The 20,692-nt window shown below is 40.3% G+C and overlaps 1 protein-coding gene across 12 annotated transcripts in view; it reads left to right on the top strand.

Annotated features, from left to right (window-relative positions):
• Nucleotides 1-20,692, top strand: part of SORBS2 (sorbin and SH3 domain containing 2) — a 234,529-nt gene that overhangs the window by 141,464 nt on the left and 72,373 nt on the right. For 7 of the 12 annotated variants that reach the window (XM_074396726.1, XM_074396728.1, XM_074396727.1 and 4 more), the window contains 6 exons: nt 4,036-4,174; nt 8,204-8,376; nt 13,041-13,107; nt 13,929-13,973; nt 16,233-16,422; nt 19,416-19,530. In XM_074396726.1, coding sequence (XP_074252827.1) covers nt 4,036-4,174; nt 8,204-8,376; nt 13,041-13,107; nt 13,929-13,973; nt 16,233-16,422; nt 19,416-19,530 — 729 coding nt within the window. The other 5 variants (XM_074396724.1, XM_074396725.1, XM_010344374.3 and 2 more) reach the window with 3 other exon arrangements.

Here is a 20,692-nt window from a genome sequence, read left to right as displayed (position 1 = left end):
ATAAAACGCATGCTTTGCCTTCTCTGCCACATCGCAAAAAGAGCTATTTTTGTTAATCGGATAATTTATCTCTGATTATTTTTTCCTCATACTCAGCTTGGAAATCAGAACTTACCTGCCAGTGTGTTGGAGGTAAATGCTTCACAGACACACAGACAAACCACACCAGACGCCTCTCCTCCATGCCCTCCTTCCGCAGTACCTTTGAACCGAGCTGCTTTCTCACCAGGCAGTGTTGCCAGCTCAACATCACTTAGCCTTCCACCACCCGATGGTTTGGGGTCTTCATGCCTGCATACACCCCAGAGCCTTTCCCACTGCTTATACAAACACCTGCTCCCAGCTCCTGAAAGCCTTATCCACAGCCACGACACAGGCTCTCTAACTACAGACTCCTCCCTGGCCGAGCACTCCTCCCGCTCGGAGAGCGAGTCCTCCACAGCCATGCTAGAGGAGCTGCAGATTGGTGACTCTGACACCACTGGCCGTTCTGAGACACCCTCCCCCACCTGGGGTCAGAGGTCTGCTGTGACAGATGGCACCACCTTAACCACCCCTGCAGCCATTCATGTAATTATTCTACCTTTCTTTGCCTCCACCTTTTCCTTATAAGGACTGATTTATTGTGCCATCTCATTTTTCGGCTGACATTTTTATTCGCATAGGTGTTGATTCTGAAACCAATTCTGTGCCATCTGTCAGGGAAATCACTACGGTCATCCTCGTAAGCCTACTAAAGGCTGAAAAAGTCACTTATATTCCCTTCATTCATTTTAGAATTACAGTTACTCTAAAATAGTTACTTACGGTTTCTCGTGTTACTAATGAGTTGTATAGTGATTTGCCTTATCTCAGAAATTTACACAAATATACATTACAATATGTTATGATCATAGAGAAAGTCGAAAATTTTTCAAAACATTTTAACCCAGTATTAATACCTGTTTGTAGTTTTTCCCACAGTCTCACATTAACGTCTCCTGTGTGATGCTTTTCTATTTCCTTGTTTCTCACATGAATGGTTACTGACTGCATGAGGTTAATTTTTCTTGCTCCTCCATCTCTAATAGCTACAACTTTTGAACTTATCTGTTGTCCAGGAGTGAATGATATCACTAATCTTAATCTACCTTACAGAAACTTAACTGTATGATTTTTTAAAATTATTTTTCCTGAGCCATTTCAGTGTAGAAATTTATGAATATATTTTTATTTTTATTTTATTTTTTTGAGACAGAGTCTGGCTCTGTGGCCAAGTGCCAGGCTGGAGTGCAGTGGCACGATCTCGGCTCACTGCAACCTCCACCTCCCAGGTTCAGGCAATTCTCCTGCCTCAGCCTCCCAAGTAGCTAGTACTACAGGTGCATGCCACCATGCCCACCTAAGTTTTGTATTTTTAGTAGAGACAGGGTTTCATGTTGGCCAGGGTGGTCTCAATCTCTTGACCTCGTGATCCACCCGCCTCAGCCTCCCAACGTGCTGGGATTACAGGCAGGAGCCACCGTGCCCAGCCATTTTTAAATTTTATATATAAATCATTTGTCTTTCATTTATAGCAATATATACATCTCTTCCAAACATAGCTTACTTAAATATATCTATGTGATGAGCAATCCCTAATAAATAATTTGTGAGTGGCTAAAATATTTCAAAATTTTATGGCAAAGATTGCAAATAACGTCTAGGTAATGGCTTCAATTTGAAAGGCACATAGCTTCAAGCAAAAAATAGTAATATTTTAATTGATATTATAATGAAGTTCCACATAAACACTGTCACAGACAAAATGTTATTTGTGATACATCGTTTTTATGTTCTGTCAAGCTCATAAATCTGAAAATTTTATGCACAGAGAAATGTTATAATAAGCCATATGTTTTTTAAGACACTGCAATTTACAGAAAGTAAAAGATGCTTTTTTTGGTGATGGGATTTAGTATTCCCACAGTGGCTGGGTCTAACACTTTGCATTCAAATGTTCCATTCAGAGACTGGCTACAGAAGGAGCCTTGTTTTCCAGGTCTAACCGCACAGTGAGTCCCTCACCTGCCGCAGGGGGCCAGCCCAACCCCAGGTGCCAGGAGCCCAGCAGGTGTGGGCTCCTACCATGTCCTCCTGTGCTTCAGATGGTTCTGAGCTTTTAAAAACTTCACCAGGACCTTTAATTAAAAATACAAGGGAGTGACAGTGTATCAATCTACACACTAACTTGTTCAATTTTCTGTTTTCAAGAATCTTCACAAGCCTGTCTTATATACAGTCTTGTGCACAAGCAGAGCTACTTGTAACAGAGATTAATTTCAATTATCAGTTTGAAATTGCAAATAGATTATCCATGACGTGTTTTTCCTAATAATGAATTCAATGTCACAATACAGTGTTTTCTAAAATGCTAATGATATTATTTTAGTCATTAAATCCTGATTATTTTAACACAATAAAAGAATAAATCTGCTTTCAGTGTTTACTTTTTTAACCCCTAGTTAATATTATTGAAACCATCAAAATAGGATTTAGAGCAAGTTTCCTAAGTTTAGTAACCTAGTTAACCTGATGGTTTCTCATGAGAAGGATTCTTGGGCTTTTAACATTCATTATAACATATTGTAATACTATTACGATGATACTGACAAAGATCCACCAAACTTAATTTGGGCTAAGAGGTGAAAGTGTCCTCAAATCATTCATCGGAGGTACATAAATCCCCTGAAGATTTGGAGAGGCCTGTGCCTCACACTCGCTTGAACATCCAGTTCTCTCCAGGAAGCAGGTCCTCGGGATATGGCTGGTTATGATATGATGGTAATTTTTCTAACAGCCTGGAGAAGTACTTAATCCATAAGCACAAGGCTTGTAATGAAATGTTTATCGATTTGGGGACATAAGTGGTATGGCTACACAATAATGAAATGAGACTTATTCCAGGTCATTTGAAAACCTATCTGCTTTAAAGTGAAATCATAGAAATATGCAGAAATACTATATCTGTGTTTCAAGCCTGTGTAATAGAAGTTTATTTTTTAAATAAGTAGAAAAGTTTCACAAATTATGGTTCTTTTTCTGTGTGCCTGTGTGTGTTGTGTGTATTTGACTATAGGATAAATTAACTAAGTGCTCTTCCTAATGTTTGGTCTTCCTTGCATGCATTGTGTACGCTCTGTACTGGTCAGTGCTGTGCTGTGGGCAGACAGGAATGCTTAAGAGTCCTGAGCTCGGTATCTGTGAACTAAGCTGATTCAGTTCAACCAGAATCGATTGAACATATACTCTTCATTAGCACTAGGCTACATGTTATAAAAACGATTAAAGCAGCACATATGTGACCATCTTCAACAGGAACCTTGAGATACCATTGCGGATAGAAAATGTCCAGATACGAAACAGTCAAATAGATGAATAATTCAGCAATCAGAGATTCATAAAGTGCTAAATGAGCTGAAGTAGGGAGCAGCCAGTGGTGGAGCATGTCTTTCTGATCCTTTACCAGATATCTGATCCTTCTAGAGTAGGTTGCTTCACAATATATAAATCCAAACAACCAGGTTCCTTATGCTAGTCGCCTTGCTCTGGAAGTGTTCCTTCGCTACAGGATATCCCTGACTAAGCCTGAGAACCGATCCCTTGTCTCGTGGCAAAGGGCATCATGTCAGTGCTGCATGGAACAGCACGGCAGTGTTCTGACCACTGACGTTTCGACTGTCAGAGCAAAGGTGTCCTCCGCGTCTACCTGGTACTGACTCCTACTGATACCATTTGGCACCTCTGTTGGCAGAGTGGCATGTCCGCTGGTCAGCCGCCTTCATTCTTCCTAACCAGTCCCTGGACCCTCAGATACACAAAGAGTGATTTTCAGAAATAAAGGAAGAGAGAGAAGGCGAAAGAATGGACCGTGCCCTCTGACATCAGTTTTCAAAATAAATAAGAGCTTGGTAGCTGATGACTGTAATGTGATAGGAAGTCTTTTATTGTCACCTCATGGAATGAGGTTTACAGGGAACTATGTGCTTTAACTCGATGGCTTTGCACTTTCCTCAGAGCCAGATAACAGTGAATGGAAGCTCCGGAGGTGCCGTGAGTCCCATGAGTTATTATCAGAGGCCGTTTTCCCCCTCGGCGTATTCTCTGCCAGCCTCACTCAACTCCAGCATTGTCATGCAGCACGGCACATCCCTTGGTAAGTAATTTACTCACCGTGATTTCCATGACAACCGCAATATGGCAAGTACCACCACATGAGAAAGATAGGGGCCATCAAGGTGAGGCGGAGGCACTCAGCACTCTGCTATTTCATGACCCTATCCACAGGGACAAACTGGGGCAGAGGACCCAACATGAGAGAAAATGGGCACCATGATATTCCGAGACGATGACTCCACCTGTATCTGGTCCTAGAGTGAGCACTTAAATGTTTCAGGTGGTGGAATAGAAAGAAAAATAAGATGGCTACTTAGTGCAGGGGAGTTTGCGCCACTGGAGGACATGAATGCAGGCTTTTCACTGGGGCAGCTTGTTCATCTTTGGGAAATCTTCCACCATGGACTATTTCCTGGTTGTCTGTAGAAGGGAGAATCGTTTGACAGTTAAAACACTCCAACAGGAGAGCAGGCTGCCCCGCAAAGCAGTGACGCAGTCATCCACTGAGTCACAAAGTAGAAAACCACCCTTTAAACCAAGGCTAGAAGACCTGCAGTCAAGGATATGGTAGCTGGAAGCCACACAAGAGAATCTTAAGAGTTCCTTGGCTGGGCATGGTAGCTCACACCTGTAATCCCAGCACTTTGGGAGGCCGAGGTGGGTGGATCACCTGAGGCCGGGAGTTCGAGACCAGCCTGACCAACATGGTAAAACCCTGTCTCTACTGAAAATACAAAAATCAGCTGGGCATAGTGGCAGGCACCTGTAATCCCAGCTATTTGGAAGGCTGAAGCAGGAAAATGGCTTGAACCGGGAGGCAGAGGTTGCAGTGAGCCAAGATCGTGCCACTGCACTCCAGCCTGGGTGACAGAGTGAGATTCCATCTCAAAAAAAAAAAAAAAAAAAAAAAAGACAGTTCCTTAAATGAAGTTTCTATCATTGTATAGAGCAATCATTCTTAACCCTTTGAGGACTAGGAATTCAGCAAAAGATAGAGCTCTCCTCCAGAAAACAAATGAACATTCATAAAAAAATTGTAAGCAGATAATTTCATGGGTCTCATGGAACTTCGTAGCCTCCTGGGAAAGAAGCCGTGATATACAGAGATAGAAATGCTCTTCCATGGTCAAATATATTTGGATAGTTTAGAAAATAATGTAATAAATATTTCGTAGTTTGTAAAACTGTAACTTAAAAACCCTAAAATATCAAGAGACAATGCAAAATTGAACTATCATAGGAATTCAGGCTGAACAGGTTTCCATGATGTCGATTCACTAGGAATCTTCTAGGACAGCAGAGAGCAGAGGAGAATTCTCAGGACAGCAGGACAATCCTGCACCTCCCACAAAAGGAGAAGCCTGGTCCTCTGGCCACAGGGACCAGCAACAGGGGGAAAAAAAAACTAAAACCCAGGACTGGAACCACCATGGCTTCTCTGACAGCAGAGAGCACACTTCCTTCGCTAACACCGATTCAGTCTCTAAATGATATGATGCTGTTTGTTTGTTCAGGGACATTTTATGTCAGCATCCAGCATGCACACGGTGGAATTCAGCTTCTGAGGTCAACCAAAGCTCTATAACTATAAAACTTTAAAGGTAACCGTGGGACTTATTAAAGTCTAAATATATCAGCACCTTCTCTGATGTTATGCCTGAGGATCATCTGTGAATCTTACAAGGATGTCCTTTTAGAGTATAAGAAAGTAAAAGTTGCTTCTGCCAAAATTTTGCCCTGTAACAATCAGCCCATAGTGTAGTATTATAATGGAAGTTCGCTACATCTAGGGTTATTTAAAATGGAACTATGCATTTACACACACATAAAGTAAAGCTCGACAAATTATTCTAGCCATAGCGTTTCCCCAAATAATTGTTAACCGAGTCTGACTCTGTCTCATTTCCTATCTTAGTGAATGAAGCTTTGTCCTGTCCTCACCCAACAAAAAAACATAAATACTTGAATGCAGATAGACTTTGATTTTAGAACGTATTGATAAGTAGATTTAATATATAAAATATTCTACATGGGAAGAAATTCCCTATGTAAACATCAAACAAATTCCAGCTGGCCAGTGCTGTGATAGGTCTCGAGGCACATCTACCTTGCCCTAGATGAATTTTATATTTAGTTTAGGACAAAAGATTGCAAAGGTGACAACTACATATGAGAATAATAAAGGGCTAACTTCTACTGCGTAAGTTATGGGTTCACAGAATGTAACAGAGCAGGTGTGAAGGCAGAGTTGATTCTCCTTGCTGAGGGTAGGACTTTGCATGTGTCCATGTTCAGAAAACATTTGTTGCTGATAAAAATACTGGCATCATGGCTGCCCACTCAAGTCCTTTTTGGAATTAAATAGAAAGTCAATTAGTGCCATATATCTCATTGTATCTTAATAAGGACTAGCTTGAATGTTACTTTCACATTCGATAGCACGTCAAGCAGTTTTATGACTAACCTTATCCATCCTTCGTCAAAAAGGGTATTAAAAATGCCTTTCTGATGCAAACTAAATGGAAAATAGTCATAATCACAGTAATAGCAGTTACAAATGTTACAGTGGATTTTACCTTAGAGAGACCTTAATTTTCATTATCCTTATTTTGATGAGTTAAAATTTCTTAAAAAGTTTAGTTATGATATTTTATGCAAATTTTTCATGAAAAATAGATTCACATATGATGTATATCATATACACATAAATGATACTAGTGAGTCCCACCTGAAACGTGAGAATGTTTTTCATTTCCACATTCAAGGACTTTCTGAGTGGCAGTCCTGACAAACCATGACATAAAGAGTATAAACAAAGTGTCATTGTTTGTCACCACCATTTTCAAATTAATTGTGGAAAAATAAAAAGGCATATTAATTGTACCAGAGGAATGGAAATAATGTTGATTTTTAAAAATACCTGTGAACCAGGAGTAAATGGAATATATACTGCATGTCTGTACTCTGTTGCTTCTGAAGCTATACTAGAAGTTAGTGGCCAGGTACAGTGGCTCACACCTGTAATCCCAGGACTTTGGGAGGCCAGGGCGGATGGATTACAAGGTCAGGAGATCAAGACTAGCTTGGCCAATATGGTGAAACCCTGTCTCTCTATAAAAAAAAAAAAAAAAAAAAAAAAAAACAAAAATTAGCCAGGCATGGTGGCATGTGCCTGGAGTTCCAGCTACTCAGGAGGCTGAGGCAGAAGAATTACTTGAACCCAGGAGGCAGAGGTTGTAGTGAGCCGAGATTGTGCCACTACACTCCAGCCTGGGTGACAGAGCAAGACTCGATCTAAAAAAAAAAAAAAAAAAAAAAAAAGGAAAGTATACTAGAATACTGGAAGTTACTAAAAAACAGGAAGAACTTGATAAGCCTCATCTAAATTATATCCTTAGGGCGATTTTTGTCCTCAAAGAGTAAAAAGTCATGGGTTTTGATATTTTAAGGTAAAAACGCACATATGAGTTAGTACCAATAATTTTAAAGCATATATTTATTCATAAGCTTTCATAGGCTTGGATGTAGAGATTTTCTTAAGTGATTTTTGGTTTTGCTTCATTTTTGTGAAATCACTGTTACCGACTCAACAATCATATCTTTTGTCTAGAAATACATTTCAAAACTTGTAAATAATAGTAGTTAGCAATATCACAAGAATAATACTAATGTAAATGACGACATGAGGGAAATTACTAAACTTGTCTCAGCTCCTGCCCCTCACTATAAAACCGGTTCTTGCTCCTTCTGTCCCGCCCTCCCTCAAGATGACTGAAAGGATAAGAAGAGATCATGTATTTACACTTCTTACTAACACAGAGGCTTCCGCACAGTCCTTTGGCAAATGCCGTTCTTCCCCCAGCCTTCTTCATTAAATGGAGAGGCCCTCGCTGGTGTGTTCCCTGCACACCTACACAATTTCCACCAGCTCAAATGGAGAGTGACCGAGTTAAAAGAGATAGCGATGGAAACATGGACTCTGTTACAGTTGGCATAAATATACAACAAGACACCATTAATTTGTGATTGTGCATCAAATACATTCCGTGTTACCAAATTTTCTGCGCAGATTCCGCAGAGACGTATCCCCAGCATGCACAGTCTCTGGACGGCACCAGCACCAGCTCTATCCCACTGTACCGATCCTCAGAGGAAGAGAAGAGAGTGACGGTCATCAAAGCCCCACATTACCCAGGGATCGGGCCCGTGGATGAATCCGGAATCCCCACAGCAATTAGAACGGTAGGAAATGCCAGCATGTGCGTCTGTCTGGGGCGGTGCAGAGACTCCACAAAGGACGGATTGTCCATGGCTTTGTGCATTCCTAGGGTCTTATATAATGAGGATTGCCCTCTGTGCCATCCGAGTTCTCATGAATGTTATGCTGTGTGTGGCAGAGAAAGAAAGCTGTCGATGGAAGAGAATTACACAATCTGTTTTTCCATTTGAATGAAAAATCATGAACACTGTGATTTTGTTAAATGATAAAACTGTGTTGTGTGGTTTAGTTGGTTTTTTGTTTTTTTTGTTTGTTTGTTTGTTTGTTTGTTTTTAATTCTACCTTTTACCAAGGAGGCTTAGGGCAATAGAGAGGAAAGAGAAGGAACAAGGCAATGGAAATTCTTTGGCTGCGTTGAATTCCCATGTGGGTTGCAAATAAACCAGTGATGTATTCCTTTCTTGAAATGGAAGTGTGTTAACGCCTGGAGATTGGGAGCTGTGATTTGGGAGTTGGGAGGTGAGAGGGTTGGAGCGAGGCGAGTTAATGTCACAGAAAGGAAAAGCTGTCTGAAAAAAATACACATTTCAGTGTCCCTCTTCAGCTGTGCCTGCTGAGAGCTCTCCTGGGATGATAAGTGAAAGTGTTCGGATTTTTTTTAAGTTTTTAAACTCTGCCAAAGCATTGCTCAGTGTGTCTGGGCAGCCCCTTCTGGCAAAACGCAGCAGTAGCAGAGGCAGCTGCTGAGAGCCTGGACAGGCAGTTGCTGGCTGACCAGGTCCACTGGAAGAGAAGGCTGTGCCAGCCGGGAGAAGGGAGCCAGGGACAGCATGAGAGCTACAACACCTCTGCAGGTGAAGCTGGGGGCTGTGCGGGGAGGGGGCACCGTCTGTTTATACTTTTCGGCAAGACCCATGTAAAGCTGGGGTGTGGCCAAGAACTGAGCCCCGAAATGCAGACCTGGGCAGCCAAGACAATAAGGATAGAGGCAAAGAATGGGAAAGAGATGGGGGGAAAAAAAGCTGTGGTAAGATTGGAAACAGTCCAAAAGAACTAACGATAAAGGGTGGGGATTTTCTTCTGTTCTCAACTTTACATTTTTATATGGGGATTATGTATGTTATATACAGAGAGCAGAGTTTAAAATGGATTATTCTCAGCATCTGTATTACATCTGAAAGCCAAAAAGTAAATCTCTACAGCAGTTACTGGAGTTTTAGACTCTCATTAGAGTGTGGGAATGTTGAATGTGACTAATTATGATGGTCTAACAATCTGTCTTGAAACTGATGATTGCCATATTATGTGCCAAGAAAAAGTTCAGGGATTATGACCAATAGTCTTATTTTATGACGATTACATGTTTCTGGGGATGATGTTTTCTTGTTCATTTCTCTTCTAAGATTTCTGGCTCAAAATGGTTAAATTTGAAACTTTCTCCTAATTATTTAGGGATAGAGAGTCAGACAGGTATGTTGTCACTGGTTTTGTGTAATTGACGCTCAAGGCACAGTATAGACAAAATTAAGGAAACCCTGATTCTATGTAGTTATAGAGTCTGTCTGAGAGGATTTTATCAAAGGTATCTGAGTATGTTTTTAGGTCAATAAATGACATGTAATATACATGCAAGCCTGGCCCACGTTTTCATCCATTAAAAGACATAATTTCCTTAACTAACAAGGCCTTGTTCAGTTAGTTTCAAAAGGAAAAACTGAGATGCTAGAGATGGTTGATGAAAATTAAGTCATCTTAAAATTTAAAAAATGTTTACTGCCAAATCAAAAGCACGCTTGGGTACGCGTAAGCAAACACACTAAACATTTAATGCTAGTTCCCATCCTATAAAATAGAAAATACAATTTAAGCAATGCTGAAGTTTCTTGTAAGGAACCTTAATTTTTATGTACAACTGTCTTCTTACTTAGACCTTTAAATCTTTACAAAGAAGGTACGGGTCTGTGAGGACTCTGCTCTTACACTGACTATACAGAGCACATCTCCAAGTATAGATGTGTTTATAAATGTCAAGTCAGGCTGTCTCTGAGCCACCACAGGCCAAGACTCTCAGAGGCTGTTTTTCTTTCTCATGTGTGTAGAAAGTAATGATGATCAGACACAGTGTAATCACCAGTGGTGACACTGTCACAATGTACCATGGTGTGGTATCATTTTAGACAGCCAGCCTATACTTAGGAAACAGAATTTTGTAAAGTCATCCAGAAACTCTAGAAAGCCAAGAGTCAACAAATGGTACTTTTGAGCTATTTTAATGAAGGGAAGCAGACCTCCAGATTGCCTCTCTCATGTGACCTGGGACACCTACATGAGCCTTTCCCTGCCATTCTTCAAAACAACAACAAAAATCACCAGGGCTCAGCTCCCATGAGACTGTGTCATTAAAGCCAGCTAGTTAAGTGAAATACAAGATTCTTTTCTTCTACTTCCAATATAACACTTGCTGGGGTATTTTCAAAACTGAAAAGGAGAAAAAGTATACAGTGACTACTGTATACTGCTATGTAGAAAATACGCCTGTTTTTCTTTTTTGAAATCTCTGCGTGTTCAATCAGTGTAGAGTTTAGAAGTTTTGAAAACTATAGGAATGTAAAAAATGTAGAAAGAAAACTCCATAGTGAATTGCTAGTCACTGTTTTTCATGCAAAATGATTTTACATATAAAAGTAAACTTCCTGAAATTTGAGTAGACTTCTGTTTTCTTATTCTCAGTCGTAGGCATAGCAGTCTCCATGATGGCATTTACAAAAGGAACTTTAAATGCTTCAAGTACTTCTTTTAAAAAGGGACATAGAGTTTTAGTATTTTATTTGCCAGCTTCACAGTTCCCTTTGCCAACAGGGCATTTCCTGGCATCTCTGTGCTCACCATATAAAGCTAGCAGATGGCATAACTGTGAGATCCCACCTGATAGAGGCCCTCCAGCAAGTGAAGAAAAAAACTCCTCCTGTCTGTCAAGATGCATCGCCATATACAGTGGTAGAACTGACTTAGTAGCCTTCCTTGCTGCCACCAGTGTGTCTAGGAAAACAGTTTTGCATAACATTATGTTGTATTTTCTGTAGCTTTAGTACTATAAAGGAAAGGAGGTTTAATGAAAGAGAAATCAGTCCTTTATAAAAATAAACTTCCTTGAAAGATACATGTTTACCTACTTTGAACAAATCATAGACTCTTGCTTCATCACTGCTATCCCTTCCACCATTTCCCATCCTTTGATTGAATGTTCAATCAATAATCTCAACTCTTCCATGTGAGAATGAAGAGCTGACTCACAACAAAGTCAAGTGGCCCTTAATCGGTATTTGGGGTGATTTTCAGAATAATATATTCCCAGAGGTCAAAAGAAATTTAGGTATAGCACAAAACCCTAATGTCCAGATGAAAAATGCAGGGACCACGTTTCTGGGGAAAAAAAGATCAGGCAATAAAATCTAAACCAAAGCTCAGGTTAATAAGTATAGGAATATTTTTGTATCAGTCCTCACAGAATTTTTTAAATCAAGAGAGCTGTCTTGGAAAGTTTGGTATATTTAGATAAGCAGAATGGTCAAGTTTGTTGCCAGGTAGCTCTAAGAAATCCGGGGTAAGATCTGGCCAAGCAAAATCTGTGACTATGATTATAAAAGCATGTGTCTACTTTTACAGGCATCAGAAAGGCAGAGTTCCATCCAATAAGCTATATTCATTCATTATTTCTTTCTACAAATAGTTGAGGTTCCCCAGTGTTATTATTTATTGAGTAGTTATTATATTCCAGGCATTACTCTAGGCCCTGTGTATACATTGTCTCATTCAATTTCCACAAGCATCCTATGACTTAGATATAATTATGTCATAGAGAGGAGAAAACTGAGGCTCAAGAAGGTGACATGACTTGCCCAAATTTATATTGCTAGGGTGTATTAAGCAGCAATTTAAGGAACCAAGATTTGAATCTTGGTTCAAGATTCCACATTAATTTCATCTTTCCACTACAAGCTACTGTTCCCATCATGTCCGAAGCCTGGATGCATAAGGACTTGTACTCTCAAGGAACTTACAATTGCAGCTGAGCAAATGTTAAACACACTCTATTATCATATTAAAATTTTTGAAGCAATAGCTACATTCTTAAATTTTCTCTAAGACTCTGGGATGCCTACTACATCCTGTATTTTAGTAACTTGGACTAGTAAGTAGCAAATTGATTTCTCTAGATCCACCCTGACCAGAATACAATATGAATCAAAAATATTCCCCAGTTAGTTCTGAACACACGGTCTTGACAGAACACTCAGTAAAAAGCATCTAAGGATAATGATCATTATCACCAAAAGGAGTTAAGCAAATTATTACAACAATAACTTTTATTAAGTGAACTTTACATAAATACATGCCTGCAAATATCAACTGTCTAGTGCTGGGCACAGCTACAATTTGAAAAAATAAAACCATAGCATGTCATGTTCCAATTCAGCCTAAATTCAAACACAAGGTAATATATTTACAAACTGCAAACATAACTAAATAAATTGCTGAAATTGTCATGAAGTCATAGTAGAGTCAGAACATTTTGTCACAGAATGGAACTCTGTTATGAAGAAGATAAAACAGAGAAGTGAAAACGCTGAGAAGCGATGCTGATTTCAAGCCAGCCCGTAACTACTGGATGCTGTGTTTGTTACAGACAGTCGACCGGCCGAAGGACTGGTACAAGACGATGTTTAAGCAGATTCACATGGTGCACAAGCCGGGTATGTCTGCTGCTCTGCTTTCCCATCAGGTCCTTGTGGGTTGAAGGGCGTACGCTCCTCTTTTGTATAGGTTTCATTCACACAAAATGTCAAGACCCCAGCAAACTCCGTGTCCCCTTCCTTTTCGGCACGCCTCCTGTTCTCCTTTTATCACCCCTCCCGTGACAGCTCCTGTGCCTCTGCCTCCCCATGGAGGACAGCCAGGCACGCTGGTCTCAGCCCCCCGTCCTCCCCTGTCCACCGTCTAAATCGGTGTGTTGCCTGGGTAAACAGACACATTGTTCCTCTGCCCACCCCTGTCTGCTCTCATCAAGAGAATCCGTCTGAGCAGGTCTGACGAAGCCTGCGCCATAGACAGGAGAGCACTAAAGCACTTAGTAAAGGAATTTCAGAACCCAGAGTAGAGGGGGTTCTAGGGAAGCAAGGACAAGGGTCTGACTTTGCAAGCTGTGAAGAGGGCAGCAAGGCGAATGTGTTACAGACAAAGAAGGGCAGTTTGCAGAGGCCAGTGTTGGCATGCACCTGTAGTCCCAACTACTCAGGAGGCTGAGGTGGGAGCATCGATAGAGCCCAGGAGTTGGAGGCTGCAGTAATCAATGATCACACCACTGCACTCCAGGCCAAACGACAGAGTAAGACCCTGTCTCTAAAAAAAAAAAAAAAAAAAGAAGAAGAAAGAAAAGAAAAGTAAAAGTGGCATTATGAACTAGGAAAAATACATTGCTTTTCTAACAAATTTCTGTTGTTTCTCTGAAGTTCTGCTGTCTCGTTATGCTGTGGTGACGATCTGCATTACCATATATTTATGTTTCATTTTTCAGATGATGACACAGACATGTATAATACTCCTTATACATATAATGCAGGTAGGATGCGTTCCCTTGCATGCAATGACTCTTTTACGTTCAGCGATGTTGGGAAGAACTCCACACTCACTTTTTTTTACCCTTCTGTTTGAGCACATGTGTTCAGTCCAGATATCAGAAGGATGATTTCTTTTCTTTTCTCAGAGCTTGCTTAACAAAAGGATTGACTTTTGTCATGGAAATGAGAACTAATACTGGCTCATCTCATTCATTCCCGCTGTTGGTTTATTCTCAGCTTCGGGAATGTTTAACCAAAGTGTGCAGGACAGCCTGAAAGGACACACTGTAACCCAGGGTACAAAGTAAGATAAAGATCTTTTATCGGCAGAGAGAAAGATTGCAATTGTGTAAGATCTTTCAGATACGCTTCACAAAAAAACAAGTCAAGCAAAGTATTCGGTGACCTTGTCCCTGCTTTTTGCTCCAAAATGCAACCATTCATTGAAAGATTTTTAAAACCCCCCTTGGCGGGGCGACTTTTCTGACTCAGAATTGCCAGTGGTCATAATAGAATGACTTCAATTCCAGGCATGGCCACTTGGATTGGCCTGCATTGGTGTCCGGTGCAGAGGTCTGCAGGCTGGAGGGACGGACCCCTGAGAAACGGTTTTCCCTTCATCACTTTCTCCTGATTGTTGCCTCTGGCTTCTACCCAGGCCTCCTCTCCCTGCCCAGCCAGGGACTCAGGACAGGTGCACAGCTAATTTTTTTCTTCTTTCTTTAGACCAGTCTCTGAGGCTTGCACTGCTCGCCTCCCCTTCAGCAGCTGCAACATCACTTGGGGTCCCCTGGCCAGCCTGGGGTCGCATGGTCCTCCCCATTCTGCACACCCAGAGGCCACACTCAGGCCCTTTAACTGTTTGGAAGTGTGCTCCTATCTCCAAAGACAAATAGACAGAGGGAAACTCAGTAGAAGAATCTCAGCAAGCTCTCTGGGTTTAGGTCTTGGCTCCCCCCAGTGACAGCCTGAGGCCCACAGAGAAGTTTCCCTTAACTTTCATCCCTGCTCCCACACACGCCAAACTCACCTATTTAGCTCGAAAGTTGAAGTCCGGCTGTTGAATCCAAGCCAAGCTGTCAGTGTAGACATTGTCTCCTTTCATTTGCTGTGGAAACTTGCATGAACTTTCAGAAGAAGCAAACGAGTACAAATAGAATTGGCCCAAATGATTGGGTTGTGGGAAATTTAGAATTTTTATAACTGTTTTAATATCGAGATTTGTGTCACATTAGTAATGAGTGAATGGAATGGCAGTGACACATTGCTTTGTAGAGCCCTACAAGCTGAGCATGTGATCAGTAGGCGAGTCGACTGCAGCTAGTCTCTTTTGCTGTCTACTAACGGCTCATCCCGTGTTTAACATCTTGTATTTTTCTGCCTTTTTTTCTATACGTCCCTGCCCTGCTCTTGTCCTGCCCACACAAGCTAATTCTTCAGGGCTGACTCTGAACGCATGGGTTTCATAATATCTTCTCCGGGCAATCTACCACCTACTAACATCCTTTAATTCTTAATATGTATTTTCTTCATTTGGCCTTTATTACATTTTACCAATTATTTTCCATCATAATTCTATTTGTGTCTGATTTCCCAGGCATACTCTAAGCATATTGAGGACTAATGCTTCCTTGTGCCTTGCACAGCCCTTTATAAACATAACTGTGTGCAATATTTTATCTGACAATCAGCATGTCAATTTTCCTATGTAAATCAGGGTTTTTAAAATATTAGAAGGTGTTTGGAAACAGTTGTATTTTTGATCTTTCCCTGAAACCTTAACTATGTTATTAGTGTATACAATTGAAGAGAAAATTTACTGAGTACTTATAAGTTTATTCCTAGTACCAGTCTGAATTATTACTAATTCTGAAACAATTGACAATGATTTACTGTAATCAGGGCTTACGTACAGAATAAACCTGTAATTAATAAATTAATGGATATTAGTAAATTAATAATATTGATTAATAAGAAACTGCCTTCTAATGAATGCATTATGAATATGCTTATTGATAATAATTAATTGACAAAGATTTACTGTAATCGGGGCTTATGTACAGAATAAATCTGTAATTAATAAATTAATAGACATTAGTAAATTAATAATAAGAAACTACCTTCTAATGTATGCATTATGAATATGCTTATTGATAATTTCTATGCAATCGTTGGCTATTTTGAGGGGACAGATAATTTAAGGCGTTTTTTAAGAGGTTGTTTGCTTGTTTTTTGTCTGCTCTTGTTTTCTGTCATGATAGGTCTGTACAACCCACCATACAGTGCTCAGTCACACCCTGCTGCAAAGACCCAAACCTACAGACCTCTTTCCAAAAGCCACTCCGACAACAGCACCCATGCCTTTAAGGATGCGTCCTCCCCAGGGCCTCCCCCTCATGTTCCCCCGCCAGTCCCACCGCTTCGACCAAGAGATCGCTCTTCAACAGAAAAGTAAGGCATTTGCCCCCAGAGTGGCCTATATCTAGCTTAGGGTAAAAATAAGGCTAAGTGACATTTGGTAAAGAATCAGTGCACATGTCACAGAGGGAGTTACGTATAATCTTGTTGGTCCATACATACACCATATTGACCTCCTCTACTGGGATTGTAGCAAATGTTTTTTTGTTTTTTGTTTTTGAGACAGAGTCTCACTCTGTCACCCAGGCTGGAGCGCAGTGGCACAATCTTGGCTCACTGCAACCTCCGCCCAACCAGGTTCCAGCGATTCTCCTGCCTCGGCCTCCCGAGTAGCTGGGACTCGGCCACACCTGGCTAACTTTTTGTATTTTTAGTAGAGATTTCACTGTGTTAGCCAGGATGGTCTCGATCTCCTGACCTCATGATCTACCCGCCTTGGCCTCCCACAGTGCTGGGATTACAGGCATGAGCCACTGCACGGGACCATTAGCAAATGTTTTTACTGTCTTGTTTCATGATACTGGAGTGCCCTAAATTAGACTTGAAGTAATATGGGCACCGTTTCTCCTTTTTGATGAATACATACCTAAAAGAGACAAGTAAATAGAAGTAATTGACATGTACAACCTTTGGTATACCAGGTAAAGGGCTATGCAGTTAATTTTGTTTCCCCAGGTCTATTAATAAGATACATTTTTGAAAGCAGGGAAAGTTATTCATAAATCATAATAAGGCATTAGCTAACAAATGTCTGTGACTTGGTTCTACCAGTTTTTCAAGCTGACACAAGCTTTCATTTCTCCACTGAAATATTTTTATACAAGCTAGCCATGTGAAAATAAAAATTTATAAATACATTTTATTGGGTCATTTTTATTGGGATTATGACTACTTCTTCTACTTATAGGTAACCTTTGTCGAACATTCATTATGAGCCAAGCACTAAGCTAAGCACTTTTTCTGTATCATATCATTTGATTCTGAGAACAACCCAGTGAGATATGTGCTATTTTAAAGAGGAAGAAAATGCAGTTTAGAAAATTGAAGGAACTTACTCAGCTCATACAGCTAGTATGCTCAAGCCAGGGTCCAAGCTCAGCTCTGATTAAACCCAAAGCCTATGCTATCCTAGCAATTAATAAATAAGAATATAAAAAAATATTCCTATCATACCCATTCCAGAAAAATTGTATTCAACACCCTATGGTACCATTAAGAATAACTGATGATCCAGCCAGGTGTGGTGGCTCACGCCTGGAGTCCCAACATTTTTTTTTTTTTTTTTTTTTTTGAGGCAGAGTCTTGCTCTGTTGCCCAGGCTGGTATGCAGTGGTGCAATCTCAGTTCACCACAACCTCAGCTTCCCAGGTTCAAGCAATTCTTTGCCTCAGCCACACAAGTAGCTGGGATTACAGATGCCCACCACCATGCGTGGCTAATTTTTATATTTTTAGTAGAGATGGGGTTTCACCATGTTGGCCAGGATGGTCTTGAACTCCTGAACTTGTGATGTACCTGCCACAGCCTCACAAAGTGCTGGGATTACAGGCGTGAGCCACCATACCCAGCCAGTCCCAGCACTTTGGGAAGCCATGGTGTGTGGATTGCTTGAGGCAAGGAGTTCGAGAGTAGCCTGGCCAACATGGCAAAATCCTATCTCTACTAAATAAATAAATAAATAAAAATTATATATGAAAGAGTGATTATCACATAGGGTGCAGCATTCCACCAAAACACACACATCATGTGTGAATGGGGTTCTCATTTTAATACCAGCCTCCTCAGGATGAATTATGTGAGGTCTTAAAATTGAGAAACAGTTTTCTAGACATAAATTGTTATCTTTGTCATCAAAAAAGAACCAAAATTAACGTTTTGATTTGAAGGTATTACCTGTCTGATACGTTTTGTTAAAATTAAATATCTCATTGAAAGATATGATAACCCCTTAATTCCATATGGCTTTCATGTGTATTGTCTCATGTGATGCTCAAAACTCCTCTGCAAGGAAGAACAACACATTATTGCTATCTGTGTCTTACACAAGCAGAAAAAACGAAGACTGAGAAAGTTTAAGGGGTCTTGCTTTATATCACTCATGAATTTAGAGAAAGCTAGGACTTGCCCCTAATTCCGTCTCTATTTCCAATGTGCCATGGAGCCAGAATTTCATTCCATTCCATGGAATCAGAATTAACCCAATCTGTAGTCAGAAAATCTTTGCTCCTAAAAATCATGGCCCCTGGGAGTTTGAGGAGAGAGGATAGCTTGAGCCCAGGAGTTTGAGACTGCAGTGAGCTACGATCACGTCACTGCACTCTAGCCTGGGCAACAGAGGGAGACTCTGTCTCTTAATAAAATAAAATAATTTTTAAAAGACCCAAAAGTAGCCTTCTTCTTTAGCTCAGCAACCTAGGAAAGCTTAATTTTGTGAAATCCTTTGAAGCTTTACTTTGTAAGCCCTCCGACAACCTCTTGAAAGATATTTCTTGGGGGGAAAGTTCCAGTTCCTATGCGTGAGATGTTTGACTCTGGTTTTTCAAGGCTCACACCAAAAGATGACCTCCTGTCCCACACTGCTTGCTCTGGTGCGTGCCAACCCACATGACACTTCTGTACTCTTCCCAGACAAACAGTGACACCACTTGCAAGAAATAAGATCAAACATGGTGTGTGCGTTACTCCTTGTCACTTTGGATCAAAGATCACAAAGGTCACAAAATGGTGGGTTAAATGCACGTAGTTCAGCAGAGCTTACTGCCACCTATTTTAAGCACAGACATACACAGCTGCCATTAGTGACCCAGAGGCTCATGCACAGGTCACTCTCTGCACATCTACAAACTCCTCATGTGAGTTTTTGAGCCAGTGGGAGGACATGTGGTATTTTTCACAGATTAACTTTTTATCCTGAGGGATTTTTTGTAAGCTATGCTAAAAGTGACTTTGCAAATAACAACTGGTTTTACACAACTGCTTTAAGCAAAAAGGATTATTTTAATGTGTGATTTGTTGTTTATTTCTAGGCATGACTGGGATCCTCCAGACAGAAAAGTGGACACAAGGAAATTTCGGTCTGAGCCAAGGAGTATTTTTGAATATGAACCTGGCAAGTCATCAATCCTGCAGCATGAAAGACCAGTAAGCACTTGTCATTAAACAGAATGCCAGCTTACTAGGCTCCCAGGGTAACCAAATAAACCTGAATTTCAGATCCGTTAGCAATTTTTGTCATAAAGGTAATGTATTTATTTGTCATTAGTTAGAAATCATGTTTATTTTGTATCATGATTTGAACATCTTATCTCAGAATTGAAAGATAAACATTCTAATATATTGTCTTTACTGACCAAATATTTTTGTGTGTGCATGCATGTGTGTATTAATATATATACACGTGTAGGTGTCTATACATACACATATATACACATGTGCATACACATGTGTATATATGTCTATCTATAAATACACACATGTATACATATATATTTATATGCAAGATTCATTTGCATGTAACTATAACTGTGCCTAATCATTAACCAGAGTTTAACTTTTACAAAACATTCATAAATACAATACTTAATTGTTATCACAGCTTGCTAATAAGAAAAATCATTAATGAGTTAAATAAGTGTAAGGAATGCTATCGCAAGTAGGTTGGGGATAATAAGTAGGAGAAAGTTCATTGTAGACATATTGTTAAGAGGAGTTGAACCTCTGATTATGAAATTTAAAACTTTATAATCTTCCCGATACACATGGACCCAGGCAGTTCTATCCCTGGTTTTCCATACTGGCTTTTTAGTATTTCTGTGGATGAAGGGGAAGTTTTCCAAATGCCCTTTTTATAACAAGTTGTTTTAATTGCTTCTTATTAAATCCCTCTTCAGGTTACCAAGCCTCAAGCTTCCTGATTGATTGTCATTCTAATGGATCAAGATTATATTTCACTTTGCAGTATTTTTTCCAATTATTTAATTATATGCAAACAAAAATGTCTATGCACTGAAGAAGAAGCACTTGCCTCCTCAAAGTGCAGGTTCACACACAGGCTCTCCCTCCGCCTTCTGTGGTTTGGATTCCCCAGTACTCCCTTGCATGTCCTTTGCTTCCCCTCAGAAACCAGTGCCCTGAGGATCTCTTTGAAACCCCACAGTTCCTCTGCATCTTCATCCAAACCTACTGCTAGGAAAACATTTGCAATCAATTGCAATGTACTCTCATTTTTGTTTTAAAAGTATTTTAGGTGTCAGTGAATAGGAAAAAGAGAGTTTTCTTTGTTAGCCCCTTTAAGAGTCTCCAA

This window comes from Saimiri boliviensis, chromosome 3 (genome assembly GCF_048565385.1).
Source record: "Saimiri boliviensis isolate mSaiBol1 chromosome 3, mSaiBol1.pri, whole genome shotgun sequence".
Classification (NCBI taxonomy): domain Eukaryota; kingdom Metazoa; phylum Chordata; class Mammalia; order Primates; family Cebidae; genus Saimiri; species Saimiri boliviensis.
This window is presented reverse-complemented; position numbering and strand designations above follow the sequence as displayed.